At 55.7% G+C, this 27177-nt stretch overlaps 1 protein-coding gene across 12 annotated transcripts; it reads right to left on the reverse strand.

Annotated features, from left to right (window-relative positions):
- Positions 1-20: 20 nt before the first annotated feature.
- KLC4 (kinesin light chain 4) lies at positions 21-27156 on the reverse strand. 12 transcript variants are annotated; one of them, XR_012585950.1, is made up of 17 exons: positions 27005-27143; positions 15469-15735; positions 15044-15274; positions 14610-14688; positions 14295-14520; positions 13890-13977; positions 13514-13615; positions 13038-13211; positions 12780-12879; positions 12166-12218; positions 9369-9436; positions 9178-9286; positions 8264-8386; positions 1261-1385; positions 1081-1138; positions 448-601; positions 21-360 (listed from the first exon to the last, which is right to left on the reverse strand). XR_012585950.1 is itself a non-coding variant. In XM_074578724.1 (16 exons), exons 2-16 carry the CDS (start codon positions 15715-15717, stop codon positions 512-514), a joined length of 1902 nt encoding a protein of 633 aa, XP_074434825.1. In that variant the 5' UTR covers positions 15718-15735; positions 27005-27156; the 3' UTR covers positions 21-511. The 12 variants fall into 12 exon arrangements, 9 of the variants coding, with proteins under 9 accessions (XP_074434825.1, XP_074434826.1, XP_074434831.1 ...); XR_012585948.1 differs by having other exon boundaries at positions 8237-8386; XR_012585949.1 differs by lacking the exon at positions 27005-27143 and adding an exon at positions 25092-25256 and having other exon boundaries at positions 8237-8386.
- Between the last annotated feature and the right edge of the window lie 21 nt (positions 27157-27177).

Genomic DNA, 27177 nt, shown 5'->3' on the forward strand with positions numbered 1-27177 from the left:
CTCCCCGTTCCGAGTCACGGTCGCTTCTAGGGTGGTTTTTATTTAATAAAATAAAGTACAGCCATCAGCCGGGCGGGGGCGGGGGGGGGGTAGTGGGGGTGAGCGAACGCGCGGCCGCCCACGCCGCTGCCCCGGGCCGGGGGAGGGAGGGAGGGAGGGGGGTGGGTGCCGCTCCCGGTGCCGCTCCACTCCCCGCCCCGGCCCGTGTGACTACCTGGCTAGCGTGTGCGACCGGTGCCGAGCCATCGAAGCTGGGTGCGCAGCGCAGGGGCATGCGTGCGGGCTGCGGTTCCCAAACTAGCTAGGGCCTCCCGGTGCCCGTGGGACCCCCCCACCCCACCCCACCCCACCCCCGGCTCCCTCCCCGGGGGGGGGACGGGCAGTCAGCGGCACAAGAGCCGGTGAGGGGCGAGAGAGAGCAGCTGAGGTGGGGAGGGTGCCGGGTGCGGCCCCAAGCGGCGGTGGGCCGGCAGGAGGGCGGCCAGAGGCGGGGGGGGCACCTGCAGGAGGGTCAGTTGGAGGAGAGCAGGGAGCTGTGGGAGGAGAGGTCCATGCTGCTGGCGCTGAGGCCTCTGCTCTCTGCACGGAGGCCTTGGGTGCCCTGGAAAATACGTCGCCCGTGAGGACCGGTACCTGCAATCCACAGCCGCCCCCCGAAGCCACCACCCCACCTCCTGCCGTGCAAGCCAGGACTGCCCCAGCGCAGTTATCAGCCACGTTAAGTGCCACCTCCGCCCTCCCCTGCTCCCGTTCTGTGGCTGGAGGGTTTGCTGAGCTCAGCAGACACGGAGGTCGTTACTTGAAGGCAACACCTTCGGTTTTGGGGCAGCGTTCTCAGAAGAGGGGCTGCGCAGCCGCCCAAGGCGTGCAGCGGGGGCACCAGCCCAACCCACCCCTTGGGAAGGCAGGGTAGCTCCAGCCCCACGCAGAAGACTTACATCTGCACGGATGAAGGCCTCCGGGGGGATCTCAGGCACTTGCCTGTGTCACTGGCCACGGCCCTCATAGCCAGCTGCAGCCACACAGCCCCCATCCCAGCACCCATTCCTGCATCAGCCCCAGCACCCGCCCGGTGCTTACCTCAAACGAAGCATCGCTAGACTTGTGCAGGTAATTTAATGACGCAGCTCGTTTCATGCTACAAGAAAACAGAGGAGAGCAAGTGTGATCTTATTGTGCCTGGCCAGACCCTGGCCCCCAAGGTGGCAGGGCCCCCACCCGCCCTGCACCCAGCCTGGCCCTCACAGCCCTGGTCCCTACCTGGTGTTCCTGGGCTCCAGGGGACCATTGCCCTGCAGTTTCTTGACCAACATCTCACTGCTCCTCCGTATCACATCCCGGATTTTACCCAGGGAGCTGCTGCGCTGGAGGGTGCCACTGCCATCCTGGACACAGAGACACAAGCCGGGGCAACGGCTGAGTGGCACCAATCAGGCCCTGGCACGCTGCAGACGAGTGGCCAGGAACCGGGCTTGGCTCCAAACACCCTTTTGCCCACTTGCACTGAGGATTTAGCCCTGGCCCAGAGCAGGCTTACTGCTCACTACATGGCTCCCCCTCACCCTGGTTCTCAACAGGACATGACCACCATGGAGTTGGTGACCCCCACCCGCCATGGCTTGGCTCATCCAGACAGATCCTCCCTCCTGGATGGTGCAAGCCCAACACCCAGCCAGGCTGCTGACCTGCACCAGGCCACCAGCACAAATGGCAGTGGCATCCCCACAGCCTTGCTCAAATGTGGCATAGCTCCACCACCTGCGACAGCTCAGGCAGCAGCTACTAAGGAGGTCCCAGCAGCCAGAGAAGCACCAAGCTTGGGTGTCCTTTTGTCAGGCCAGGAGATGGGGCTGGGACATTCATTTTGAGGACTCTCTCCTCATTTGCTGCTGTCTGGAGACTATCCTCCCCCGCCCCTTGTCCTTCCTCACCATGTCATTGCTATTCCTCCTTTCCATCCAGCACTCGTCCTGATGCACATCCTGGTCCTGCAGGCTCACTCATGTCAGACAAGACCAGTCCACATGCACACACGGCCTTGTCCCACCTCTAACACCTCCAAGATGATTAGCTTTGAGCCTGCTGAGGCACTTCCATCCGGGATGCATTCATTCAGCTGCATCAACACTGTGTTGCCAAGGCGGCACCACTCTCCTCAGCCCCCCAGCTTTAGCTGTGCCCATGTCGTGGTTTGGGCCCCACTAGCTGTCCCAGGGTGGCACTTTGAGGGATTTCTTTACAGCTGCCTGCTTTTTCCAAAGACCAAAACCAGTGCTATATCTTGTTCCCCAGCCTGTTTCCTCCCGTATGCCTCCAAGAGTCCCCAGTACTCAGAAAGGGGCTCTCAGCCCTTGACAGGCTCTAGCCCGTCTCCTGCATTTAGCTCTGCATGCACGCAAAGCACAGGCTGCCAGCATGACACCACCTCATGCTGCTGTGCCATCGTGGCATCTAGCTCTTCCCTGTGGCCAGGAACGCTCATTACATAAGGTTGTGGCACCACTGCTGATGTGGAGTTACTTTTGCTCTGATGGCCTGATAACAGCAGTCCTCCCTGCTCCTGATCCCAATGGCTTCGGCACATCAGGGCAGAAGAAACACAGATAAGGGGACTGCAAAAGCTCTTTGCTCTTTACAAGCATGTGTGGGAGCTCCTTTGTACCTTTGTACTCTAAGTGTCCAAAATGTCCTGTGGCTCAGGCTGGTAGCAGTGATTGCCTCAGGACTGCCCACGCAGCTTCGCAGGGTCTCTGCCTTAGGCCAGCCACCCCCTTGTGCTGACACCTACGGGTTGTGGCTCTGGGGAAGGCTTTTCCAACACTTCCCCTGCTCTGATTACCCAAAGCTGATCCAGCCCTAGACCCCTCTCCAGCAGCTGAACAGGACTTCTCCTACCAGCAAACCTGTCTTCTGGTATTCATCTCATCCCTTCTTGGATAAGCCAAAGTGCACTGAATCTCTTCACTTTCTCACCAGGATGAAGGGTTACCAAACTGTGAGGCATGTGCTGTTGCTGCAAGGGACCTGCTCACCAGGAATCCAGAGAGCACCAGAAGTATTAGCAAGGTAAACAGTTTAACCCCTTTACCAGGCATCCTGGGCAGGTTTTGGAGGAGCCAGCCATCACTGCTCCACTAAAGACCAGGAGGCACTGTGTATGGGAGGGTGTCTTTTGCCTCCCGCCAAGATTTGCACCAGGTCACCACCCTCCCTGCAGAGTACTGCCATGCCAGACACTGCTCCTTTTGCCAGGGCAGAGAAGCCAGGGGTGGAGAAGGGAACACAGCTGGGGCAGGGAAGCAGGACCACGGTGCAAGGGCAGCAGGATCCAGCCAGGAAGTGTGCTGTGGGGTCAGGGCTGAAGGATGGAGCCACATTTCCCCAGCTGCAGTGATGCAGACTGACTGCAGACCAACACCAGAACCAAATGCTGCTGCATGCTGGGTTAAAAATAGCCTCCCTTCTCTCCCCACTCCCTTCTCTGCAGGGTTATTTTTAACGCAGAACATTTACGGGGCTTGGTTTACCGCAGAGCCCCCACCCCATTGCACCCACCAGGATGAGAGCACTCAAAGGAAAAAAAGAAGCAGCTCCACCACTCAGCCGCTCTCCATTGCGTGCTCCCATCCTGCCTGCCGCACGGAGGCAGAGGACTTGGGCAGGATTTGGCAGCACATGGAACTCAGCACTGGGGAACGCAATGGGGCATTCCTCTAGCTAATGGGAACACCTACTGGGGAAGGCCCAAGCTCAGGCACCCCAGGGCAGCCCTGCCACGCATAGCTACAGAACCGAGGTTAGTAGCAACCCCGGTTTGGGGGTTAGGGAGAGGCACAGTGGAGCCGGGTCCCTCATCTCCAGCGCTCAGCCGAGAAGAGGTGCCCTGGGGGCGGCACATCCCCCTGCACACAAACAGACACCAAGCACCCCCACACCTGCTCCCGCAGCATTTGCACCCGCCACCCCAGGGCTGACCGACGCTGGCCTACAGAGCATGGAAAGAAGCACAGGGCAGCGGTTCGGGTCTGTCTACCTTTAATCAGAGGTACGGTTGTTACAGCACCAGGTCCAGGACATGGCAAAACACAGGGGCAGATGGCACCGAGGCCTGAATGCACCCTGCACTGGGGACTCACCACTCTCCCGGAGCAGCGCTGGGAGAGAGAGGCAGGGAAGGCACAGCCCTAGAGCACTCGGCCCTGGGCTCCACACCCCATGGACCTGAGGACAAACCTCCTTTCAGCAAGCACAAGCTCCCAGGGGAGCAGCATGCATGTGCCCCAAGGCCTCTGCACCACCACAGGGAAAGCCAGGCCCAGACAGACACAAGCACATTTAGTATCACAATCCTGCCAGATGACTATCGTGAGAGAAACTATCTAGCTAAATAAATAAGGGGGGGGGAAGGGGGTCCTGCGCTGGCCTCTGGGCTCTGTCCTGCTGGCTGCAGCCTCCCCAGCTTTCTTCCCAAGTAGGAGGGCCAGGGAAGTTCACTTCCTATAGGAGGTGGGCTGAGAGTGTGCACCCAAGGGTGTGAGGCTCAAGGCAGAGCTGGTCTGGCCCTGGGAAACATCCCCTTTCCCAGCAGTGACCAACAGCACCAGACCCCGTGCAGGCCTGGAGTCCCATCAGAGGCACTGAGCCATCCCCACACATGCCCAGGGTCAGCACTGTCTTCTTAGCAGTATCAGGGTTACAGATTTGCCACCCACTTGACTAGGGATGGACAGCCAGACAGCGAGTCACAGCCCCAGGGACCACACCTGGCAAGCCACATTCTGCGTTCAAGAACTGCCCTCCTCCATGAGCAACCTGGACCCTTCTCCTCCTGCGGAAATCTCCCTCCAGCTATCCCATCTGTCCCCACATGCTCAGAGCACCCCAAGCCCCAGCTCTTCCTTTCCTCTCATCCTTCTTTGCACCTTCTTTTTCCCCCAACTGCTCTGCTCCAAACCAGACCATTCCCCATCTCAGCCATATCTAATGGCCTGGGGCCCAGCCCCTCACAGAAAAGTTCTGCTTTACCTCCTAACCCTTCCCTCTGCCTCTAAGGAACAGCAAGCAACTTCACCTCCGCCTCTCCCAGCAACCCACGCCTGGAGACCCTGGAGCAATGGGGAGCTCATTCACCCCTTAACACCATTGGGTGAGGAACTCTGCTACAGCATCAGGTCAGGAGGTTGCAACCAAACGGGCTTGTGCTGGTAGGTCCCTGTTCCGTGCATGGTCCTTGGCTGTCACCCCCTTCCCTCATGTTGGATGTACGGTAGCTATGGGCCGCCTTACATTCCTGTGCCCCCACATGCTGCCCTTCGGTTGCAGAGCTCAGCGGGGAGGAGGATGGCAAGACAGGGAGAGCCATGTGCTGCAGGGAGAGCCCAGCTCACCGGTGGCCAGCGCAGGTTTGCTACAGGGCACTAACATCAGCTAAGCCTACAGGAAAAAAAAAAAAAGCAACTGGGCACATGACAACCCTGCCAAGGCCAGGCCTCTCTGTCCCAAAACAGCCCCCCCCATCTTCATGCCTCCGTCCTGGCCTCTGCAGAGATGGAGGGAACAAGCTAGGAGGGTTGAGGATGTCTAATGACGGTGGAGTCGGCACGCCTGGAGTGAAGACAATCCCCCGCAGGCCTGGTCCCCAGGGATGAGCAAGGGCGGGCTGGGGGTGGGGGCACGCAAGGGGACGGTGGCCCGTCACCCTGGCCTGGGGGAGCAGGCAGCTCCTCGCAGATTCTTCCTGCTCTTGCTGGCCATGGGACTGGAGCTGGGCCACGTGGCCAGGGACTCCTCTGCAGGCGTCGCGGTGCCCTCGCGCGCCGGGAGGGTTGGGGGACTGGCGTGGAGTTCTTGCCGAGGAAGGAGGGATGGTGTGGAGGAAAAGTCGGAAGATACAACACAAACATCCAGGTGATTGCGGTGGAGGGGAAAGAGGGAGTCTCGGGAGGCATTTAAGCCTAGTGCACAGAGAGGAGAAAGACACAATTTACAAGGCCGTGAGGTTGTAGGTCACCCAGGGAGCAGGTGGGACAGGGCCCAGGCTGCATGCAGAGACAACGGGCCACGTCTGGGCAGGGAGGGAGTCCTGTGACACTGAAACAGTGGGCTCACGTCTTTGCCAGTGCACTCTATCAGGCTGGCATGAATAGCTAGCTCCAGGAGGAACAGCTTGGGCCACCTGCTCTGAGGGCTCCCTGCTCCTGGACCTTGGGCACAAGGTGCCTGCCAAGGTCTCAGCACGGCTGAGCTGGTGCCATCCCTGCTCTCATGGCCCAGAGCCTGGCTCTCCCGGCCCAATTACCTGGGCACAGCAGCAAGTAGCTGGTCCAGGCCCTGGGGTGCTTCCAGAGCTGCCCCTGGCAGCGGGGCAGAGAGGTTTCTGGCACCCTGGGCCCTGCCTGCAGCAGCTGACAGCTAAGGGATGGCAGCACGTCCAAGGTCTGTAGACCAGCACAGGGAACAACTGGCCGTGACAGACAGGAGCAGCGGGAGCTGCCTCAGCCTTCTTTTTGGGGGAGCTGCAGCCCAGTGCAGGGCTGCTGGCTGTAGAGAAGAGGCTGACTACATGCACAGCAGGCTGGGAAAGCCACCAAGCATCATGTGGCAGCAGCCATGTCCCCCAGGGTGCTGGGCTAGCCCTCAAACCCTCTATCTACAGATGGCTGGGCCAGATAAGCCCTGCCAACTCCCCTGGAGAAGGGTCACACGAGCAGGGACTATCCTCCTTGGCTGGGTCAGGCTGGGGGAGAGGATGGCATTGCCTGCTTGCTTTGGGATGATCAGCTCAGAGACAGTCAGGAAGGTCTCCCAGACCATCACCAGTGCAAAGCAATCACCCAACACCAGCCACAGTCAGAAGGAACCACAGAGAGACACCAGCCAAGACAGGGACCAGGTGACCCTAATCCAAACCTCAGCCCTCCCTCTGAGCTTGTCTAGCCCCTCTACTAATGGGGAGCACAAGGGCCCAGGGTTGGTGCCTTGCCAGGGATAGGACCCTCTTCACTCCTGATACCAAGAGCTGGGACAGAGGACAGCCCTGCATCTGGCAGAGCTGCCAGATCCCCTTGAAGCTCTGCTCCCCAGGTCCCCTCCAGCCACCTCCTGGGTACAATCCACAATCAAGACAGCCAGCAGGCTTCAGGCTTGGGTGTTGAGGGGCTGTCATGGCAACAGGGAAGAGGAATGGGGAAGGGAGGGAGCTCATGCGGGTGAGGATGGAGCCGAGCCAGGTGGGAAAGGGTTAGTGGCAGCAGATGTGAGGGGGGAGCAAAGAACTCCATATGCTCAGTGTGTCACCTGTGCCAGGCCACAACAACCCCTTGGTACCCAGTTACGCTATGCTCTCAATTAGAGTTTGCAGGAGGAATAGTAAGTGTTAACAGCTCTATCAGCCCTCGAGCCAAGCACCCACCAGCACCATGCTCACTTGCCACCTCTTCTCCATCCTCCTCCTCCTCGCGGAAGACAAAAGGCACCTGTCTCAGACCTGGACTGCTACTTTCCTCCAAACTCAGTGCTAGTGACCCTAGTCAGGGTGCCCCTCAGTCTCAGAGCAAGCCTAGACAGGCTCAGGTCGCCCTGTCTGTGTCTCAGCTAACACCAGCCCTCTTTTACCACCACTGGTCAGCCCGGCCTGGCATCCCACAAAGACCTGCCTTTTACCACCTCTGCGTGGCCAGAGCCCGCGGAGGACATGAGACCAGGAGAGAGGCAGAGCAAAGACGCTGGCTGCAGACTATTCCCATGCCTTGCAGTCACTCAGTCACAGGCACACCAGGCACACACAACCCTCCCCAGGCTCAGCATCGCCCGTGGCGCAGTACGGGACAGACAGACAAGTTGCTCACAGAGGCTGTGGGGACCTGAGATGGGGCCGGTGCTCTCAGCCAGGGCCTCAAGAGGGGAACAGCAGGGAGAGTTGTTAATAAGGTTGCAAGGCTAAGATTAAGGGCAGACCAGGACCAGCTCATGCTGTGCATCGCCAGGGCCTGGCAGCCCCCTGGAAGCAGAAGCCCTCAGTTGGGGATATCTGGCCTGTACACCAGAAGCCAGGCCCAGACACGCACCTTTGTGGGCTGGCTGGCTCATGCCGAGAAAGAGGGGAAGGAAGTGTGCAGGGAACGAATGGAGGCAGACAAGGATGCCACGACAGGCCACACAGGGACAGCCCTGAGCAAGGCTGTCCCTTCCCTCTGGCAGCCAGCTGAGGCCATTCTTGATGGTGTCTTGTACTTACCCCGCTCCATTCCACGCCCATACTCACTTCCTCGCTACCGTCTGTGGCATTCTCGTACTTGACGCTGCCCCCCAGGCTCCGACGTCTCTCTGTGCCATTGCCCTCCTTCAGGATCTCCACCACCTTCGTCTGGTTGATCGGGTCAATGCCCTGCAAGTAGAAAGGGAGAAGGAAGCACCATGTTTCACCCTTCTGTGTTCTTTCCCTCTATCGATCTAGTGTATTTGGTCACAGCCTGTCCCCTCTCTTGGCCGTTGCCCCATCACAGGCCAAAACTCTCCAGCACAAGGACGGAGCTAGATCCCATCCTGCACTTTTAGCAGTCCCTGTTTGGGTTCCCAGCTCAGTGAGCCCCCTACCAAGCCATAAACCACCGTGGGGAACAAGGGCTTGCTACCTCAAAGCTGACAGCCTTTTTTCTTCACATCTTGGCGTGTGAAGGTTTCTGCTGTCCTTCAGTCTTTATGCTAGGTGCTTACAGCTTCTGCTTTATTATTTGAGGACTGAGAGGAGTTTAGGGTGAGAGGTACTCTAAGAAATCCCTGGTGTGTTCCCTAGATGAAAAGTTAGTGGGAAGAAAACTTCCCAGTGAGTGCAGATCTCCTCAACAGCTGACAAAGCCCAGTAACCTGCCCTAACCCAGCTGCAGTATTTCTGCACTTGGAGAGCCATGCCTTCTTCCTCACGTGTACACACGCTGCATCTGCGCCATCCACGCATGCACATACACAACCCCACACATATACACGTGCGTACCCCTGCACAAACACAACCCCAAATACCAAGGAGCTCTGGTGGTGTGGGAATGTAAACCAAGGATATCGGAGGCTGCAAGGCCCGGGAAAGTCCCTCACCACACCCCAAGCTAAATGCTGTGCCATGGCCTGCCACCCCAAGCCCCACAATGCCCCCTCCACCAGGGAAGGTCCCTCTGGGGTTACCTGCCGTCGAGAGCGAACTGCACACTCCTCCAAGGTCTCAGCTGCCTCTAGCTTGCCCTGGCGTCGGTACAGCGCACCCAGGTTCCTCAGAGTGGTGTTCACAGTTGGGCTGTAATAACAGATGGAAGGTGAGCCGAAGCCTCGGGGCCATCCCCCCACCCCCGCAGAGCTGCCCACGAACCATCTCTTACCTGCTAACCTTACAGGCCTTGTACCAGCCGCCATACTCAGCGTAGGGAGCACTGTCTCTGTGCTTGCTCTACAGGATGAGGAGAGATGAGAGCTATTAGCCCCATGCCTACTGCCGTTCTCTGGCCTGCACTCTCCTGCTGGGTGCCCAGGGTCAGGCCCCAGGCTGCACCCTGCACCAGCCCAGCCTTTGGAAACACAATGTACAAACGCAGTGATGAAGTTCAGCAGGTTCCCAGAGGGAAAGCTGAAAGCCCATTTGCTGCAACAGATTTAGGCCACAAGTAAAAGTGATGCCCCCACCCCAGCAAGGTGCATAATCCCACCTCCTTGCCCCTTCCATAGGGCCAAAGGCAGCACAGACAACGCAGCCGATCCTTACGGCGCTCTGGAGGATATGACACCCCACCTCCCCAGCATGCAAGGGGGAGACAAAAAAACCCCACCCAACCAACAAACAAAAAACCCCATAGGCATGTCAGGCAGCGTGGGCACTAAACCCCTCAGCCCTGGCTAGCAAAGGAATCAGCCAGCCACCTCCAAGCCTTCTGCCTGCAAGGTCAGACCTTGCCTCACAGCAGCTCAGCCCAGCTAGCTGTCTCCTCTCCATGTCCAGTCTTTACATCCCAAAACTGGCTGTCTGGCCCTACCACAGCCAGCAGCAAAAAGGCTGCTGGCCAGAGCAACAGGAGAGGGGGCAGAGCTTGGTGCTCAAGGAGAAAGATCTGGGGCCAGGACAACCCATGCTGCAGGGCCATAGCTGCTAGCCAGCATTGCCCTGGGTCAGTAGGGACCACGGCACCTGCAGGCAGGAATTGCCACTGCTGCAGGAGGTCCACACACTGCACATCTTGGTGCGTAGCAAGCACTTGGAGGTGTGCCATCGCCCTGGCTCTGCACCCACAGGACACACAGGGTGGGCAGGAAGCACACAGCTCAGTCCCAAGCCCAGCAGGGCCGCCCTCGCCAAGCAGGTGCAGGGGGCCACTGCTCCACAGCAGGTGTTTCCCTTGGGCAAGGGCTCTAGCCCAGAAGAAACTGCCTTCACAGGGACCATTTTTCTTACTCAGTCCCACAGTCCTTCTCAGATCTTTACCCCACATGCTGGAGTCTCCAGGAGCCATAGGTGAGGCTGAACCTGAGGGGAAAGGTGTCAAACCCCCTGGGGCAGAAAGAGCCTGGCAGGCCAGGGCTGTCAGCTGTGCCCAAGGCCCTGCTGCTGGCACGAGCTGGTCTCCCCCTGCTCCTACTGAGAGCAGAGAGAAAGAGGGGTAAGGGGAAAAAAAAAAAAAAAAAAAAAAGAAGTGAAGCTCTGCAAGTGGGGTTTGACGCTTTTTAATGCAAGACATGGAAAACACAGCACAAAGCAAAGTGCAGCAGTCCCAGCGCCTGGGCCAGCAGTACAAGCAGGTCTGTGGTTACCGCTGTGCCTGGCTGGGAAGGCCATGCCAACTATGCCACGCCACGGTGCTTGGGCACAGCTGCCCGGGGGACAGGAGCCCCAGGGGCAGGAAAAAGAGGCTCGGCCCTTGCCCCAGGCTACAAACCAAATCTCACTCCAACTGTAGGTCCCTGAACCTGTTCTCTTGCTCCGTAGCAAAGCTTGCATTATCCGTAGCATAGCTCCACACTACAACTATCTACTTTTGACCTCTTAATCTCCAAAGATACCATCAGAAGTGTCTCAATCCCAGAGGTGACAAGGGGAGCCTGGCCTCTACTCCAACTCTGATTTTTCCTGCATAGGATGGTGCCGCAGCAAATGTAATTTCTTTGCAGCAGAGCCTTCACAGGGCAGCAACTGGAGCAGCACAAGGTGGAGCTGAGCACTGCCCTGCACTGGGGGACCGCACAGAGAGGTTCAATGGGAAGACACAGCACGCTGGTGGGAAGCGGCTGCTAGTGTTCTGCTCTTAGAGCTCACAGGATGGGACTGATAAGTCACTAAACCAAGCCCGCCAGCCTGCTGTCTGAGCCCACACAGGGATGAAGCCTGTTCTGAGGGCAAAGGAAAGGGAGGGACAGTGTCTGCTCCCACTGCAGCTAGAGGACTAGACCAGTGCCCTTCATTCTGCTGCTTCACCCACCTGTCAAAAAGCAGGTGAGGTCTTAGGCCTGGGAAAAGCAGGGACAGGACTCTGCTGCATTTATCAGCTGAGCACAGAGCAGGGCCTGAGCAACAGGAGCAACAGCTTCTTTGCCTCTCAGCCTAGCCCACGACAAGCATAACCCATGTCTACCCTCTTTCAGAGGCCAGCTAGGACATAGAACAGATAGGTCTCGCCCAGTGCGGAGATCTTTTTCAGGAAGTTTGGCTCCATTTCCTAAGCAAGGTGATGCCAGTAGTTTCTTCTTGACCTCCATTTTTCCCCAGGCAGCCTTAAAGGCTGCTCCAGGAGCAGGTTGTGCTCTGGGCACTAGCAGCTCTTTGGAACAGAGTGCCAAGGCCCTGCAGCACAGCCCTCTGCCATCCGCCATCTTCCATCATCTGTGTGCCCTAGAGGGATCACTAAAGCAAAAAGAGAGCATGCAGCCACGGCTGAGAGGCTGAACAAACTCCCCCGCCCCAGGGAAAATATCAAGCTCTCTGATGGGCCTCCCCTCCCTGCTGCCCCAAGGAGCAGCCATGCTCTCTCCCCACTTTCCAGACCTCTCCTGGCCTTCATCAGTGGCCATGGCAGCTCTTCGGGCTGCAGAAAGGAGCATCTGGCTGTGGTAAGAGAGGATTAAACCCCCTGCATCTCTTTACCCTCCCAGGGCTCTTGCTGCTAAGCGGCAGCATCATCAGCTCAGACTCACCTTGCTCATCTCCTCTCTCTCCTCTGCATGCATCCAGATTGGCTTGTGTTCATCTGTTTGGGGAAGAATGCAAGACAGCTCCACTCACCACCTGACCCTGTTGCTCTGCCACTTCCACCGGAGCTCTGCCTCTTGCACAGCCCAGCACGCTGTCCCCAGAGCCAGCAGCTCACCAGAGGAAAGTGACAAGGCTTCCAGATCCCTCGGTCCCTGGGCTAGAGCCCCAAGAAAGGTAACTGACACTGCAAGGGCAGGAGAGGGGAAGGAAGGAACAAGTCCTCTCGTGGGGGAAATACCTATGCCGGGCACACAGGAGAAACCTCAGCCTGTGCCTGGGGATGATTGTGCCACTTGCTATTCCCCCTTTTAGCCACAACTATTCCCAACCCAGTAAAGACTGACAGCCAGAGCTCTCCAAGACTCCTTTTGAGAGAAGAGGTGGAACAGCATAACACACTAGAATGGCAGTGACTCAAGGGCTGGCCGAAGCAGGGGCCCTACAAGGCATCCCATCCCTCTGCCGGGGGATACCAGAACCAGCCAAGCCCAGGCTGACAGCCAGGAGACCAAACTGCTCACCCTTCCCCAGCCCCAACAGCTTCTGCTGTACAAACCATCCACAGAGCCAAACTCCTTCACGTGAGCACGGGTAAGGATCTCCTTATACAGCACCTCTGCATCTTTGTATTTGCCTTGCTTCAGGTAACAGGAGGCCTGCAACCAAGAAAACAGCTCCAGTCCCACTGGGCAACACACATTAACTCTGTCCCTCTCTTGCAGCTATCTCTCTGCATCTTCCAAGCTCTGGGCAATGCCCATCTTCCCATAGCACCACTCCCTATCCCCACGTGGCCTCTCCCCAAGGGTCTCACCAGGTTGTTCTTGGTCTTGGCCACGTTGGGGTCATCAGGACCCAGGCAGCTCTCATAGATCTCCAGAGCCCGGCAGTAATAGTACTCCACCTCATCATATTTGCCCTGATTCTGACACAACAGGGCTAGATTGTTCAGCTGCTTGGCCACATCAGGATGGTCTTTGCCTAGCACCTGGGTAAACAAGAGAAGCCACAGGAAGTCAACACTTAAAGACTGCACTGAACTCCTGGAGTTAGTAGACACTACAGTCCCTCCAAGACATGCCTATGTCAGACAGGAGCCAAGGACTAGGGAGGTAAGACAGAAATTCCAGCTTCTACCTCCTGGCAAGCCTCTCAAGCCACAAACACTGGGGAGGTAGGAAAGGTTGTGACAGAATCAGCAGCTGAGGAGACTAGGTAGGTCCTGGATCTCCCAGGAGCAGTGAGGTAATGGGGAGTGCTGGAAAGAAGGAGAATGTGGGAGACCAGTACCTTCTCACGGATCTCCAGGGCTCGCTTACACAGTGGCTCTGCTTCTTTGTACTTTCCTCTCTTGCCATAGAGAACAGCCAAATTGTTCAAAGTTGCTGCCACCTGCAGAGACATAAGCTTCTCCATGAAACAAAGCAGAATCCAATGGGACCAAACAAGGCGGGCAAGCAGTAGTAACAGTGACTATCCCATCTCCTTCATGCTTCCAGTACAGCTGCTCCTGAAGAGAAGGAGGTCCAGAGGCAGAAGTCTACCCTGCCTACATCACAGAGCACACCGCTGCCCTTGGCTGCAGACAGACTGTAAGGGCACCGTTCTAGCCCCAGCAGCACCCATAGGTCAAGGGAAGTGGCTGAAAGAGGAGAGAGACACTCACCGCTGGGTGGTCTTTGCCCAGAGTCTTCTCGCGGATGGAGAGAGCATCATTCAAGAGGTGTGCTGCCTCTTTGTATTTATTCTGATCCCTGCAGTGCAAAGCCAACCAGTTACTCAGGATTTGGACACCACAGCCCACAGCAAGCAGAACTACAAACAACAGTCCTCCTTCCATACAGATCCAGCCCCCATAGCCCTTTCATTTCTTCATTCCTCCCTACCCTAGCCAGTCCCTAGTTATATCAGGGAGTTTAGTAGTCTAAATACCTCATCTATGCCAAAACATTTTTGAAAGGCAAACCACTGGAAGCTGGGGGAGCTCCCTGTCACCAGGATGTGCTGTCCTGGTAAACAGGAGAGGCAGAAAGCTCTCCTGGCCCACTTCTGCCCTCCCCACCATGCTCACCTGTACACTAGTGCCAGGATGTTGAGCATGGTGGCCACATCAGGGTGATCGTGGCCTGATGTCTTCTCCAGGTCCTCCAGCGCCTGCTTGCAGAGCGGCACAGCCACCTCATAGCGTCCCTGTGAGGCGTACTGGATGACAAGGTTGTGGAGGGTACGCAAGCGTGCGGGAATCTCATAGCCTCCCTGCTGGGCAGCTGCCACTGCACTGCTGTGCTGGTGGGGCACTGCAGGCACAGGGGAATAAACAGGGAAACAGTTGGTACAGCAGGCTTGAACAGAGACAGCCAGCAACCACGCATGAGCAAACACTTACATCCAGGACCGTGCTCCTCCTCCTCATTCGGGAACAGATCATCCAGAGAGTCCTTGGCAGAGTCGCCCTCCTTCTCCTCCTGAGAAGATGTGAATCACAATACTGTTGGTTCTCAGAAGAGACAGCAGCAGCCTGCGTTAAGTCAGCTGCCAAATTTTCTTCCCTGCTGCAGCCCACCAACACCTTTAACTTCCTTTCTTTGTTGTCTCTGACAGCATCTTCCCCCCTGCCGAACTAATAAAGCCGAATTTCCCCAGCACATCCTGGCATGTTGCTCCGTGTTCTTCCAGAGACTCTACCCCATACGGGCTCCCTTTAGTTACAAACATTGCTGCGGGAAGGGGCAAAACCCAGGGCAATGCTAACATACACCAATCCTGCTGGTCCAACCTCCCCCACCCCAAAGGTGGCTGCTCGGTAGGACGAGGGCATACCGAAGGTGAGACATCCTCATCATACTTCTTCAGCTGGTTCATGAACTCAAGGTGTTTCTTCTCCTCCTCCAGCTGAGCCACAGTTTGTTCACTGCGCTGCAGCTTCTGCTGGGTGTTGGCAAGCTCGTCACGCAGCCACTGGTTCTCCTGGCACAGCCTCCGCACCTGAGCGCGCAGCTTCTGCTTCTCTGACTCCACAGCATTCAGATGGTTGGACAATGCCATCATCACCTTGTAAAGAGTCCCAGTCAGTAACTACCACAATCTTGTACCTCCTTCATATGCACGCTTAGGGCCACCCTCAGGTCCACACTGGCCTTCTACACCCCACCCCTTGCTGCCCAGGCAGCTTATGGGAAATGGCCACATGCCTGCCTTCCCCCGCCAGTCTTGGTTAACACCTATGGGTCACCCACCCCTCTCACCTGAGCTTCTCCAAGCCCCAGTTCGATCATCTCTACTGACTTGCGGAGCAGGTTGGATTTCTCATGCACAAGATTGGCTTCTTCATCTTTCTTCAGGCACTTGATGGTCTCCAGCAAGCTGTGCAGGATGGAGTTGTGTTCATTCTTGAGTGCCTCCAGCCCTTGCATCACCAGTTTGGTGTTGGAAATTATCTCCTCTTGGCTCAGCTTGTCCAGTTTCTCCTCCCTTGGGTACACCATGGTGGACATAGTCCTGCTCCTGCAGCCCTACACAGAGAGGGACACAAAACCCTCAGTGCTGTTTCAGAGAACCACAGCCAGACACAAGTGTCACAGCCTCCTTCAAGCAGTCAGAGACAGCGTTCAACTGGTTGCCCACTTTAAGCCCTTCCCCTTTGTTTTCCCCTCTCCCTTTGGCAGCAGGCAGCTGTCAGGCCACGTGTCTCCGCCTTTGTGGCACCAAGTGCTGGCAACCAGTGCAGGTGGCACACGTGGACAGGAGACAAAAAGGCTAAAATCAGTGCTGACCTCCAACACCCCCACACGCCCAGCAGCAAGGAAAGCTGATTTAGCTTCCATTTAAGAGCAGAGATTTGTAGTTGGTGGCTGGGGTTGCAATGCGTACACCTCCTGCCCACAGACCACTGATGCAAGGAGGCTGTCAGAGCTCAACACCTCTTCCGACTGCAGAAGAAAGGGAATAGAAAGTGGAGGGATGCCAACTCAAAGCTTTCTGCTTCCTCAGTGGAAAAGCTCCCGGAAGAACATCTCTCAGACAGGGAGATACGGCATCGGTGGCCTTACTGGACCAAACAAAAAATTCGCAGACCAGAAAAGTACACCCTGTCAATCCCAGCTCTGGCACAGAACGGCCATTGTGGCAACACAGGATACAACACCGCCAGCATGATCTGAATCACGCCTGTGTGGGAAAGCTTACATACACCAACTGCTACAGTTACACTAGTGTAACCCTTGCGTGGGTGTTAGCTTGAAACACTAACAGCTTTTCCAGCTTCATTCCCCCTGCTGCCAGCCCAAGGACTCCTCAGGATGGCGTGAGGGCTCTGCACCCCTTCCCTGTCCTGTTCCACCCAGATATACGACAGGAGAGGACCAAGCTATTGCCTTTGCACAGGGACACCAAGTGCTACAACCCACAACGTTAGCATGGCTGCAAGATCCCTGCATAAAAAAATCCAGGAGCCAGGGAAACACATCAGGCCAGAGGGTGAGAGACATCAGAAGCAGGCAAGATCTCTCATAGAGGGTTGATGGTACCCTGGATGCTCCATGACTCACTCATCTAACCCTCTCGCAGCCTCCCCCCTCAAGCTGGGCCACCCCAACAGCCTCTTCACATTGCTCAGTGGCAATGCCACCACCCACCTCGCTATCCGTGATTCGGAGGCCAGCCTCCTGCAGGGCTGAAGGCAGCTGGCTGCGATGCCCTGCGCAGCCAGCACCTGCCCAGCAGCACCTCCTTGGCAGGAGGCACTGGAACCCAAGCACCCAGGGCCCTGCTGGCAGGAAGCTGGCAAACACCCCAGGCACTACGGCAGGAGGAGGTGGGGGAAGAGCTGCCAACAGATTTGTCTTTGTCCTCCTGCAGGACCCACCTCCGTGTGGTTTGGGCTCTTTCGTTCGGCAGCAGCCTCGCGCCTGGTTTACTGAGCAAGCGGAAATGTTGCCCCAGGTACAGGAACAGAGAGAGCAGAGCTGCTTTTCTTGCCAGGGCTCCTCTCCTTATCTGTGTGCTCTGCCCCCCACCGCGGGCAGAGGGGCTTGGGGCGATCCCCCAGCTCACCTACCACTATCAGTGCCCGGGAGTGGGCCCTGAGCAATGGAGGGGGGCAACTTCTTCCTCACTGCAGCACGGACAGTGAAGATGGCAAACACATCTCATTATACCCACCCATTTCCTCCTCTTTAGCCTCACTCTTCCAGAAGTTCCTAGAGTTGTTTTATAAGCCTGAGCTCCCCTCGCAGCCCCTCTTTGGTTTCTGTTCCAGTGACGCACATCCACCCCTCACACAGCGGAGGGGAGCAAACCCAACACACAGTGGAGACCTTACTGAACCTCGGCAGGGCAGAAACACTTCACGCCTCTTGAAGACTGGGTTCCTGTTCATACCTTTGAGCAAGAGCTGAGTCCTCCCCCACCTCCCCCAGAATCACAACGCTGACTTCACATTCACTTCATGATCCAGCATCAGTGCCAACCCTGAGCCATACTTCACTGTATCCTTCACTTCTGGGTATCTGCCATGCTCCACATACAGTTACCCTGTGCATCACGCATTTTACGCTGAAAAGTCCCATCTGGACTGTGACTTTTCCCAGTTTGCTTTAGAGAAGACCGCATGACAAGAATGGCACAAAAAACCTCACTAAGATCAAGATAGAGGGCATAGAGTACTGTTTTGAAGAAAAAAAAAATTGAGTCTGTTGAGAGCTGGCTGCCACTCATATCCTGTCTTCCAAACTGATTGTCCAGGAACTGGCAGCTAAGCATTCTGATCCATAATTACCCTGGTTATTCTTTTTCTCACCTTTATAACATATCTGGGGGAGTGATTGAGTGCTAAAGCAACAAGGGAAGCCCTGCCTAAGGCAGACTTCTGCGGGTGAGCCCAATTCAGGAAGACATGTGCAATGATTTCCAGCTCCAGAGGAAGACGCTGGCAGACCAAAGGATGCTAGCACTGCCACGCACGGCAAGCACTGCTGTCTTGCTCTGAAATGGGTCCAGACAGCCTCCCAGGAAGGCTCACCAGGCACTTACTTCCTTCCACAAAAGCCAAGGTAACAACTGCTGAACGGCAAAACGGCCCTGCCACTGGTTTCAGCTCTTAAGGAAACACATCTCCAGAGTCAGAAACAGGGAAACCAGGCAGTGGGAGTCCTCTGGAACATAGACAATGCTTGGGACACAAGGAGATCCCCAGGAGCAGCCTCATACCCAGCATACAACAAAACTAGAGCTCTGCCCTAAGGCTCACGCAGCTATGCAGCACGAGTCCTCTTCATCTCTCCCTCTGTGTACTGAGTCAGCTGTGAAATGCTGACAGTTTTCAGGGAAGCATTACTTATGTCCATACGGAGATCTTGCTACCGTCTTTAAGAAGTACAATACAAATGCATTGGGAAGACAAGCATGTTACAAATCATGATAAAAAGCCACCAGAGCTCACACCTTGCTAGATAAGAGTCAGACAAGACCCAGATCCATAGCAAATCAGCCTCATTAATTCCACTGTGCACAGAACTACTCCTCAACTGAGAAATCGCCAAGCTGTGTGTTAAACCACCAGTGCCTCTACTACAGCAACATCCTGTCTTTCTTCAGCCCTTCCAACAGAAAAAGCTTTGAGCATTTCGCAGTCTCCACGATCAATTTGTCTTTCAGAACTGTAAAGACTGCAGACTGAGAAGGGACAATAACCAAAACCTCCCGACCCTCAGCACATCAGACTCATCCTACCTGCAACTACATCCCCAGATCCTCACGACATACCGATACAGGCTCCTCTTCTCTCACTGGCTGTGCAAACACCTCTACACAACCTTGGTCTTTCTCCCCTAGGATGACATCCTAGAAGCACAGCTCCGCTAGGCACCAATATGCTTCCAGCATTCCAGGGTGGACAGGAGACTGTCCAGGCTGGACACAGGGTGCAAAACCTGAGAACACCACACAGGCTGTTCACTTCTAAGTACCAACAAGAAAACAACGAGATGATTACAGAGAAGTCGATTAAATTCTGCTACCTCTTGCACAGCAAAGAAAACCAACAAACACTGGTGGGAGTTGACTTATTATCCCTCCAAAGTGACAGTTCTTCCCTACAGAGCCTTATTTCTAGCTCTCCCCCGTGCTGGCAAGTCTACACTCAGTGCCTAGCCCTCCACAGAAGAAACATGCTCTATGGCAACTGACGCCAAGGTCAGGCAGGCCGAGGCTGCTGTATAAGCACTCTTCCTACTCCCACACATTCAGTAAAGGGCATTGAGTGTCCTTTATCCAGGCAGAAAACGCACTTGGAGGTTCCTGCAGAGACGAGGGGAGACACCATCGTTTGCCTTTGGCAGGGGGAGGTTCAGACTGGAATAGGAAGAAAGAATGATTTTCCAAGGAGTTCCTCAGGAGCTGGAGTGCACGGCTCCTAGTTCATCCTGCTGCATTCCTCACGGCTCTGCAGGTGTCATGGCCCAGGTTTCCACCACCACGTTTCTGCTCTAGTTGGCATGTCTTCCCTATTTACAGTGAGCTACTAGAGCTGCCTGGCTTTCCGGCAACACCCATCTCACCTCCCCTCTCTTGCTCCCATTTGGAGGAGTGCTGCAGGAAGACAGGGAAGGAACATGCATGCACTGAGCTTTGTGGCAGTTGCAGCAATCATCTGGGAATCCATCAGCTAGCATGTCCTGCCAGGCAGAAACCTTCCTCCTGTATTCAAGTGCATAACCCAGAAATCACTGAGCATCAGCAATTTCAGCAGCCTACTCTTCTGCCTCTGAAAACTGCTCCCACACGCAAGAGCTTTAAGAGGAAAAAGCTGGAAGCTTCACTGCTTCTATCTTAAACCCACAACAGCTGCCACAACAGAAACAAGGATGCCAGACTAAATGGGTCCAAGTGAGTCTTAAAGCTTAGATTATGATGCCTAACCCTAGAAGACTACAGAGAGCAAAAAAAAAAAAAAAAAAAAAAAAGACAAGCACCAGGGAAATCAGGAGAAAGCTAAAATAGGGCAGAGACCTTCGGTCTACACATGCCTCAACAAATTCAGTTCACTGTCTCCCCGCATGTCCCCGGACCAAGTATATGAGAGACACAGGGTACCATCGCAACTTGCACAAATGATACTGTCAAGATAATAATTGCAGCTGCCTTCAAATTGCAGATGGCCTGCCAGCACTTTCTGTATAGAAGTGGGCATAGATTTTTAGCGGCAAACTCTTCCGTAGGAGAAGGTGATCCAAGGATATGGCGGTTGCAGAAAAACAGCTGGGTTCTGGAAAAAAGCTTCCTGTGGAAAAGGGTAAGTGTGAATGAGTGACCATGTTTGTGAGCTGGATAGCAATGGTAGCATTTAGAAATGGAAACACAGGGTTTAAAGTCTTATTTTCACAATAATTATCCCAGTCTCGTGCTGTGAGACATGCTTTTACTACCTGGAGAAACAGCAAGGTTATGTATTTGGGAAGCAAAACAACTAGATAAAAGCAGGGAGGATTTTTTCTTCTTTTGGACCTCTGCCATCTCATCGCTGTTAAACAACAGAATAAAGGGTCTCTGGAAAGACTGGTTGACCTCCAACAAAGCTGCAAGTGAGATCGCAAATATACAGCTGAGTCTAAGGGATACTACAACAAAACCTCGACCTAATACCTTAGATGCTGAAAGATAAAATAAAACTATTAAAAAGCAGAGTGCCAAGGTCACAACCATTGCAGAGGCTGTGCCACAAGCACAAGTTTTCTCCTTATTTTGATACCCTAGCATCAGAAAGCAAACAGAGACTGTAGGAGACTGCAGTCAGCTGCACAGAGCCTCTGGGGCTTCCACTGCACAGCCAGGACATGTTGACACTGCCAGGAAACTTGCGCGCTGCCACACCACCGCCAGAAGAGCCGCTGTGCTCAGTCTCTTCCCCAGGCCACCTGCGACTGAGCCACAGAAAAGGGATGAACGGGTGCCTGCTGAGCTGCACATCCGACAGTCAGCATTTCCAGAGCCACTCCAATATGGGTAAAACAAGAAATATAATCAACTCTGTATGGTGCCCAGGAACTTCACAGCTAAGAGCAGCTGCACACACACACATGTTAAGGCTTTAGAAACAAAGGCACGAGAAGGATGTTTTGCAAATGAAGGGACAGATGGGTGTGCACTCAGCTTCAGGGTAATGTTAAGAACTGAAACATGAATAGGACTGAGAAATTAGAGGGCACATGCTAGACTCCTAAAAGAAAGAACTGGTGGCATAATTGCAGTAAACGGCTCCATCCCGGGATACGTGCCTGCTGACGTTCGCTTGAGGCACAAAGCAGGAATGGTGCTCTGTGGTGCTTGTTACCACTGCCAGAAATGCCTGGTACATCTATCTCACGGTCCCTTAGAGCCACTACGAACACACAAAGAGGAAATCAGTCAGGGGTCAGCACCCTGGGAGTTCGTACACAGCGTATCTCTGAGCTGCAATCCCAAAGCCAAAAGATGTCACTCAAACTCTGATGTGCATGAGATCCTCTGCCAGCATTTGTCTATGGCTCATGGGTTTCTCCACCCAACTGCCAAAAAAGGGAGCACCTAGAGGCCCATCTTCTGCCCGAAATTCTTTCCCAATGCCAGCCTCCAGCTTGGACCTTTCACACGCTGCAGACACCCTAGAGAGCCAAACCAACACACAGATGACTTCAGGTACCATAGAGAGACTCTCCCTAATAAAAGAGTCTGGCTGTTGTATTACTCGGAAGGGATGCATAGAGGTCTCTGGTCCATTCCCTCACTCAAAGCAGGTATCTGATCAGGTATCTGTGTCTAGTGAAGGATTGAGTATCTCCCAAAACGGAGATGCCACAAGCTCTTCAGACCCTTGTCCCATGGCTTAACCACGTGAGAGAGGGGAAAAAAAAAAAATTCCTTGTCTGAATTCCTTTGATAAACTCCTTATTACATTTGCCTTTACTGAACACCACTTCAGGACAAAGGGGCCAGATACCACAGCACTAGAAACTAACCCTAGGCCCAGAGGAAAGGAATGCAGCACATGCCTTCTTTCAGCAGGGTCCCATGAGGACAGAGTCCCTCTGTCCCAGAGCAAGAGAGGCAACGCAATCCACCTTCAGCAGCAGAGCAGGGACTGGAGTCAAGAAGTCATCTCACTCGCATTCTCCCATACACAAAAAACAGAACTCTCCTTAGCATCCAGGCACCCCCTCACATGGTTTTAAAGCCAATCTCCAAGCCCAGAAAGGCTTTGCCCAACCAGCTTCCCCAAGCTCTAGAGCCATGTGTACAAGCCACTCAGTACAAGTTGACTTTGCTGTTGGAAACAGCCCAGCTCTCCCTATCCCCTCGACAGGGATCGAGGCCAGGATTGCTTCTTTCAGCAGCAGCTGACACATGGCAGCTCTATCTAAGTGTGAAGCTCCACGGGTTTTTCTAGATACAGGAAGGCCTGTGTTCAGAAAGCCTGTACTAACCAGCAGGCTGTAAGAGCCCTGGGGGCTTTTAGCTAGGACTAAGGAACTAGACTCGCAGCCCAAGTGGAAGGGCTCTCCCCACAAGGGGATAGGAGGCTCCCTTCATGCTCTTTCCTTTCAGTACTAAATACTCTTCTCTGTCCCAGAAGCTTCAGCTCCTCCTCATCACCTACAATCTCTAGCAGAAAACACACGGTAGCATAACCTTTCTGAAACCTAGGGCAAGGTGGTGGTAAGCTGTCTTTACAGGGACTTGGCCACAGTGACTCAGGTTCCCATCACTACAGAAAGGACCTGAGAGCTTCCCATCCCCCTCCCACTTTCCAGCCCACAGCTGGAAATGGCAAGTCAAAACCTGCTAGGGTTTGTTCTGATTGACCCAAGCAAGCAATTCCTGTGTTACCAAAACATGATTCCATTCCAATAAGAATATGTGATCTGAGGAAAACAGATGAGATGGTCTGGATGGCTTTGATCAGAGCTCTCGTTCTTCTCAAGACCAGAAATGTCTTACTCCTTTCATTCACTAGCAATCAAATAATACAGACATCAGAGGCAACAAGGGTTAAAAAAACCCAACAAAACAACCAACAAAAAAACCCAAACCCAAACCAGCGCTGACATATACTATTAGCAGAAGGTCATTTTGCTCCTTATTGCAGTTCATGCTGCTTAGAACGCCAGCTGGCCAGGGAAACATGCACCTTTCGGCAGGTCATTGGAACCAGAACAGCAGTTTTCACCACCCCCACCAGCAAGCTTGTGCTAGCATCTCCAGATCAGCTGATAAAACCTTGTTTTTAAACTCTTGCTCATGTCTGCAGCAGCTCACCAAATCCTTTCTGCATCTGCTGTGCCTGGGACTACAGTGGAACACCATTAAAACCCGTTCCCTAGCGGCTAGCGGAGACAAGAGCTAAACAGCTGGAATGAAGCCAGGACAAGCATCTCTTCCTAGCTTCAGAATCTGATTGGGAGTCTCGCTCTATAAAAGACAGAGTGAGAGCCATTACCTTGCCGCAACAGCATGAAGTAGTATTAAAGGAGGCAGAATAATTCCCTGGAGCCAGTGCCTCTGCTGGCATCTGTCTAATGTGAGGGCTATGCTGTGGATGTGTCTCAGGAGTACGGGAGATGGCCAGGACGCAGCTGGGACTAACAAGTGCCTTGGAGCCACTCTGCATACCCTGAAGGGCTCTGGAGCCCCCACACTCCCTTCACGATGTACCTGGGGCAGCTGCAAAGACCAGCTGACTGCAGGCTGCAAGACTGCCCTATTATTTCCAGAAGCAAATGGGTCTTGTAAAACGTAACACGACAGTGAAATTCACAGAGGCAAAGCTCTACCTGCATAATAAGCAAAGGATCTGTTTTACCTCTGTCTCCCCTGACCAGCTGGAATTCTTTGAGGAGCTATGTGGCTCTTTCCTAACAAACCAAGCCTTTATCCAGCAACTCCGCCAAGGTCAAAATCTTGCCACGTGTTCTTTGTGCCCCAAGAGCCATTTTGATATTTGGAGTTAATTCTGCTGTTCCTACCTGGACATTCCTCCAAAACAGCAGATGAGAGAATGCACGCTTCCTCCTCCTTCTGCCAATTACAGCAAAGCTCAGCCATGTTTATTTACCCTGTGTCTGAGCTGGCCAGATCTTTGACCCGATGCATGCTGAACACCACCCTCCTTCCCCTCACGCAGAGGCGGGTGCTTTCCACGTCTCCAAGGTGGCATGGGAGACACGAGGCCAAGGGCACCAGCGGAGACGCCAGCACGGAGCCACAAGAGAGTGCCAGATGCCAGCTATATAAGACACAGCGAAGCCTGCGGTTGCTGGTGATGTGCCGCTGCCTCCCACCATTGTGCAAATTTCTCCCGGCTGCCTGGCCAGAGCATTCTGCTGCAACGCCATCCCCCCCAGCCCTTCTTCACACACCTCCTCCCCTTCAGCCGCATCCTCTCCCTCCCAGAAGCTCACTAGCAATTGCCCCCTCCCCCCTTCGGTAGGGGGGGACAGCTTCGGAACTGCTTAATAAGCAGTTTATTAATGGGAGGAAGGGGTTTTTTTTGGGGGGGAAAGAAGGCTCTGAAAGTTTGAGAGCCGTTGCTGTATGCTGAGCTGCCTCCGTCATCGTTTCTCCGGCTTTGTCTGGCAGCAGGAGGCACGCCCGCTGCGTATCCTTGGGCCAAGCAAGCTGGAGAAACCCCTCCATCCCTCCTCAGCACCACCGCAGAGGAATTCTGTGCCCGCCCGACTAAACTGTAAGCTTCCTAAGGAGAAAAGTTTCTCGTCGGCTCTGCCCGAAATCGCACTTCAAAGCCGTCCTTTGTTACAGGACGGCCGGGCACCCTGCCCGCCTGTCTCAGTCACCGGTCGGGAATCCTCCCCCGCCCCGCTCCCGGGAGGTGCGGTACCTGCCTGCCTGCAGCGGCTTGTCCGGCGGCGGCACCCCCGGAGGCACCGGGCGGCGGCGGTGCGCGGCTCCCACGGCGTCTGCCGCGCTGCTTTCCCCCTCCTCACACCCCTCCTCCTCTTCCCCGGTTCCAGCGCAGGCACCGGGCGCTCGGCAGCCAACCAGACTGCGGCAGGGGGAGGGGAGGAGATGCAGCCAGGCTTCAGAAACAGGACGGTCGGAGGCTTCTCCTGGGAGCGCAGAAAACGCCACGCACGCCAAGCCCAGGGCCACCCGCTGGGTGAGCGACGGGAGCCCCCGGGCTGCTACCACGCTCTGCCCCCACCGTCAGGGACAGACACACAAAGTCGCCCCTGCCCTATACCCAGCTAGATCAGCTCCATCCTACACTCGACCTTGTGCCAAAAGGTTCTGCATCCCATCTGGGATCACCTTCATCTGCAACCGACGCCATCCCAGCCCCTAAAGCCAAGCAGGTGGAGCTGCAGAGAACCCTCCAGCAGTGCTGACGCTATCGCTGCGCCTGCAGAAATGGCCAGATACAGGACAAGATCACCAGGAGTCCTACTGTGTCAGCACTGCGCAGTGCGGAGCTGGGCCAGGCACTGCCTGGAAGCGTTCATTCGATCTCTAGATGCTTTTCACAGAGAGAGGACAAACGCCAGAGCATCACAGCATCCAAGGGAGCCAGTGGATTGTTGCTACAACCATCCCATCCATGGTAACACGCAACCTTAAAAGTTATCGTGGTTCTGTTCTTCCTCAGACCAGGACATCAGTGCTCTCTATGATGTTTTGCGAGCTTCTGGAGGCACGCTGTCCCCAACTACCTACATCTGCCCGAGCCAGCACTTCATCAGGATTCCTGTCCCTCCCCACAGCTTCCCCCAGAGGGAGAAGGGCTTCAGGTGTCCCAGGAGGGAGCCCAGCCACGTTGACACACAGGCTCTCTCTTGCCTCATCTCGCAACATGAACGTCTTCATGAAAGCATCCCACCCTTCCGTAGCTCTGGAGGGCAGACCTGCCTGGCAACAGTGTACACACGGCTACGGCACAGTTAGAAAAAAAAATAATAAAAACCTCGTGGAAGTTACATAGCAGGAGTGCAAACACCCATTATTTATCTTACACTGAAAGCCACTCCTGGCAGTGAGGACACAGCCTAATTATAGAACAGCGAATCCCGCAGTCTGCGCCCACAGCGCCCTGCAAACAGCCATGACGGGGACTCCAGGCTGTCCCACTGTTGTCAGAAACACACACCCGCCTCCTCCGGCCTCTGCCCGCCGTCCCCGGGGGCGATGCAGCCGGGGAGGCCGAAGGCGCAGCAGCCCCGGTGCTGCCCGAGGCGGGGAGAAGCCGGCGGGGCCCCCCGAGCCCGAGGCTCGCCCCGCTACCGGAGGGGGCTGGCTCCCGCCGGGCACACCCCGCCGGCTCCAAAGTCCACACAACCAGCGCCTTTATCGTCGTCCTCACCGGCGGGCGGCAGCGCGCCCCGACCGAGCCTTACCGGCTCCGGGCACGACGCGCCGGGCGCTGCCCTCCGTCCCCGCTCCCCCGGCGGCCGGGCGCGCTGCGGCTCCCGAGCCACACCGGCCCCGGGCCTAGCCCCACCACGGGGGCTCCCCCGCGGGGGCCCCACTCCGCTGCCGGCGGTGGGGCGCCGATCCCGCCCGCCCCGGGAGGCCGCGCACCGCCTTCCCCCGCCATCCCCCGGGCCGGGGCCACTTCCCCGCCGCCTTACGGGGGTTGTCGGACCCGCACCGAGGCGGGCAGGGGGCTGCTCTCCCCACGGGCCCCAGCCGGCAGGCAAGGAAAAAGGCCGTGCCGCACCACCTCCTCCTCCTCCTCCGCGGCGACCGGAGGAACGACCGAGCACTGCAACCCCCACCCCGTAACCCCGCCCGCCCAACCTGCTCGACGCGAAGGTCTCGATGGCCGCCGCGGTCGCCGTCCCGGTGGCAATCCCGGCGGGGCGGGAACCAAACCCGGCACCGCCCGCCCCTTCAGCGGCGCAGCCCCTTTAAACCCAACATGGCCGCCGCCGCCGCCGCCCCCACCGGGAGGCGCGCGCCACCTGGCGGCG

Source organism: Larus michahellis, chromosome 3 (assembly GCF_964199755.1).
Source record: "Larus michahellis chromosome 3, bLarMic1.1, whole genome shotgun sequence".
In the NCBI taxonomy this organism is placed as follows: domain Eukaryota; kingdom Metazoa; phylum Chordata; class Aves; order Charadriiformes; family Laridae; genus Larus; species Larus michahellis.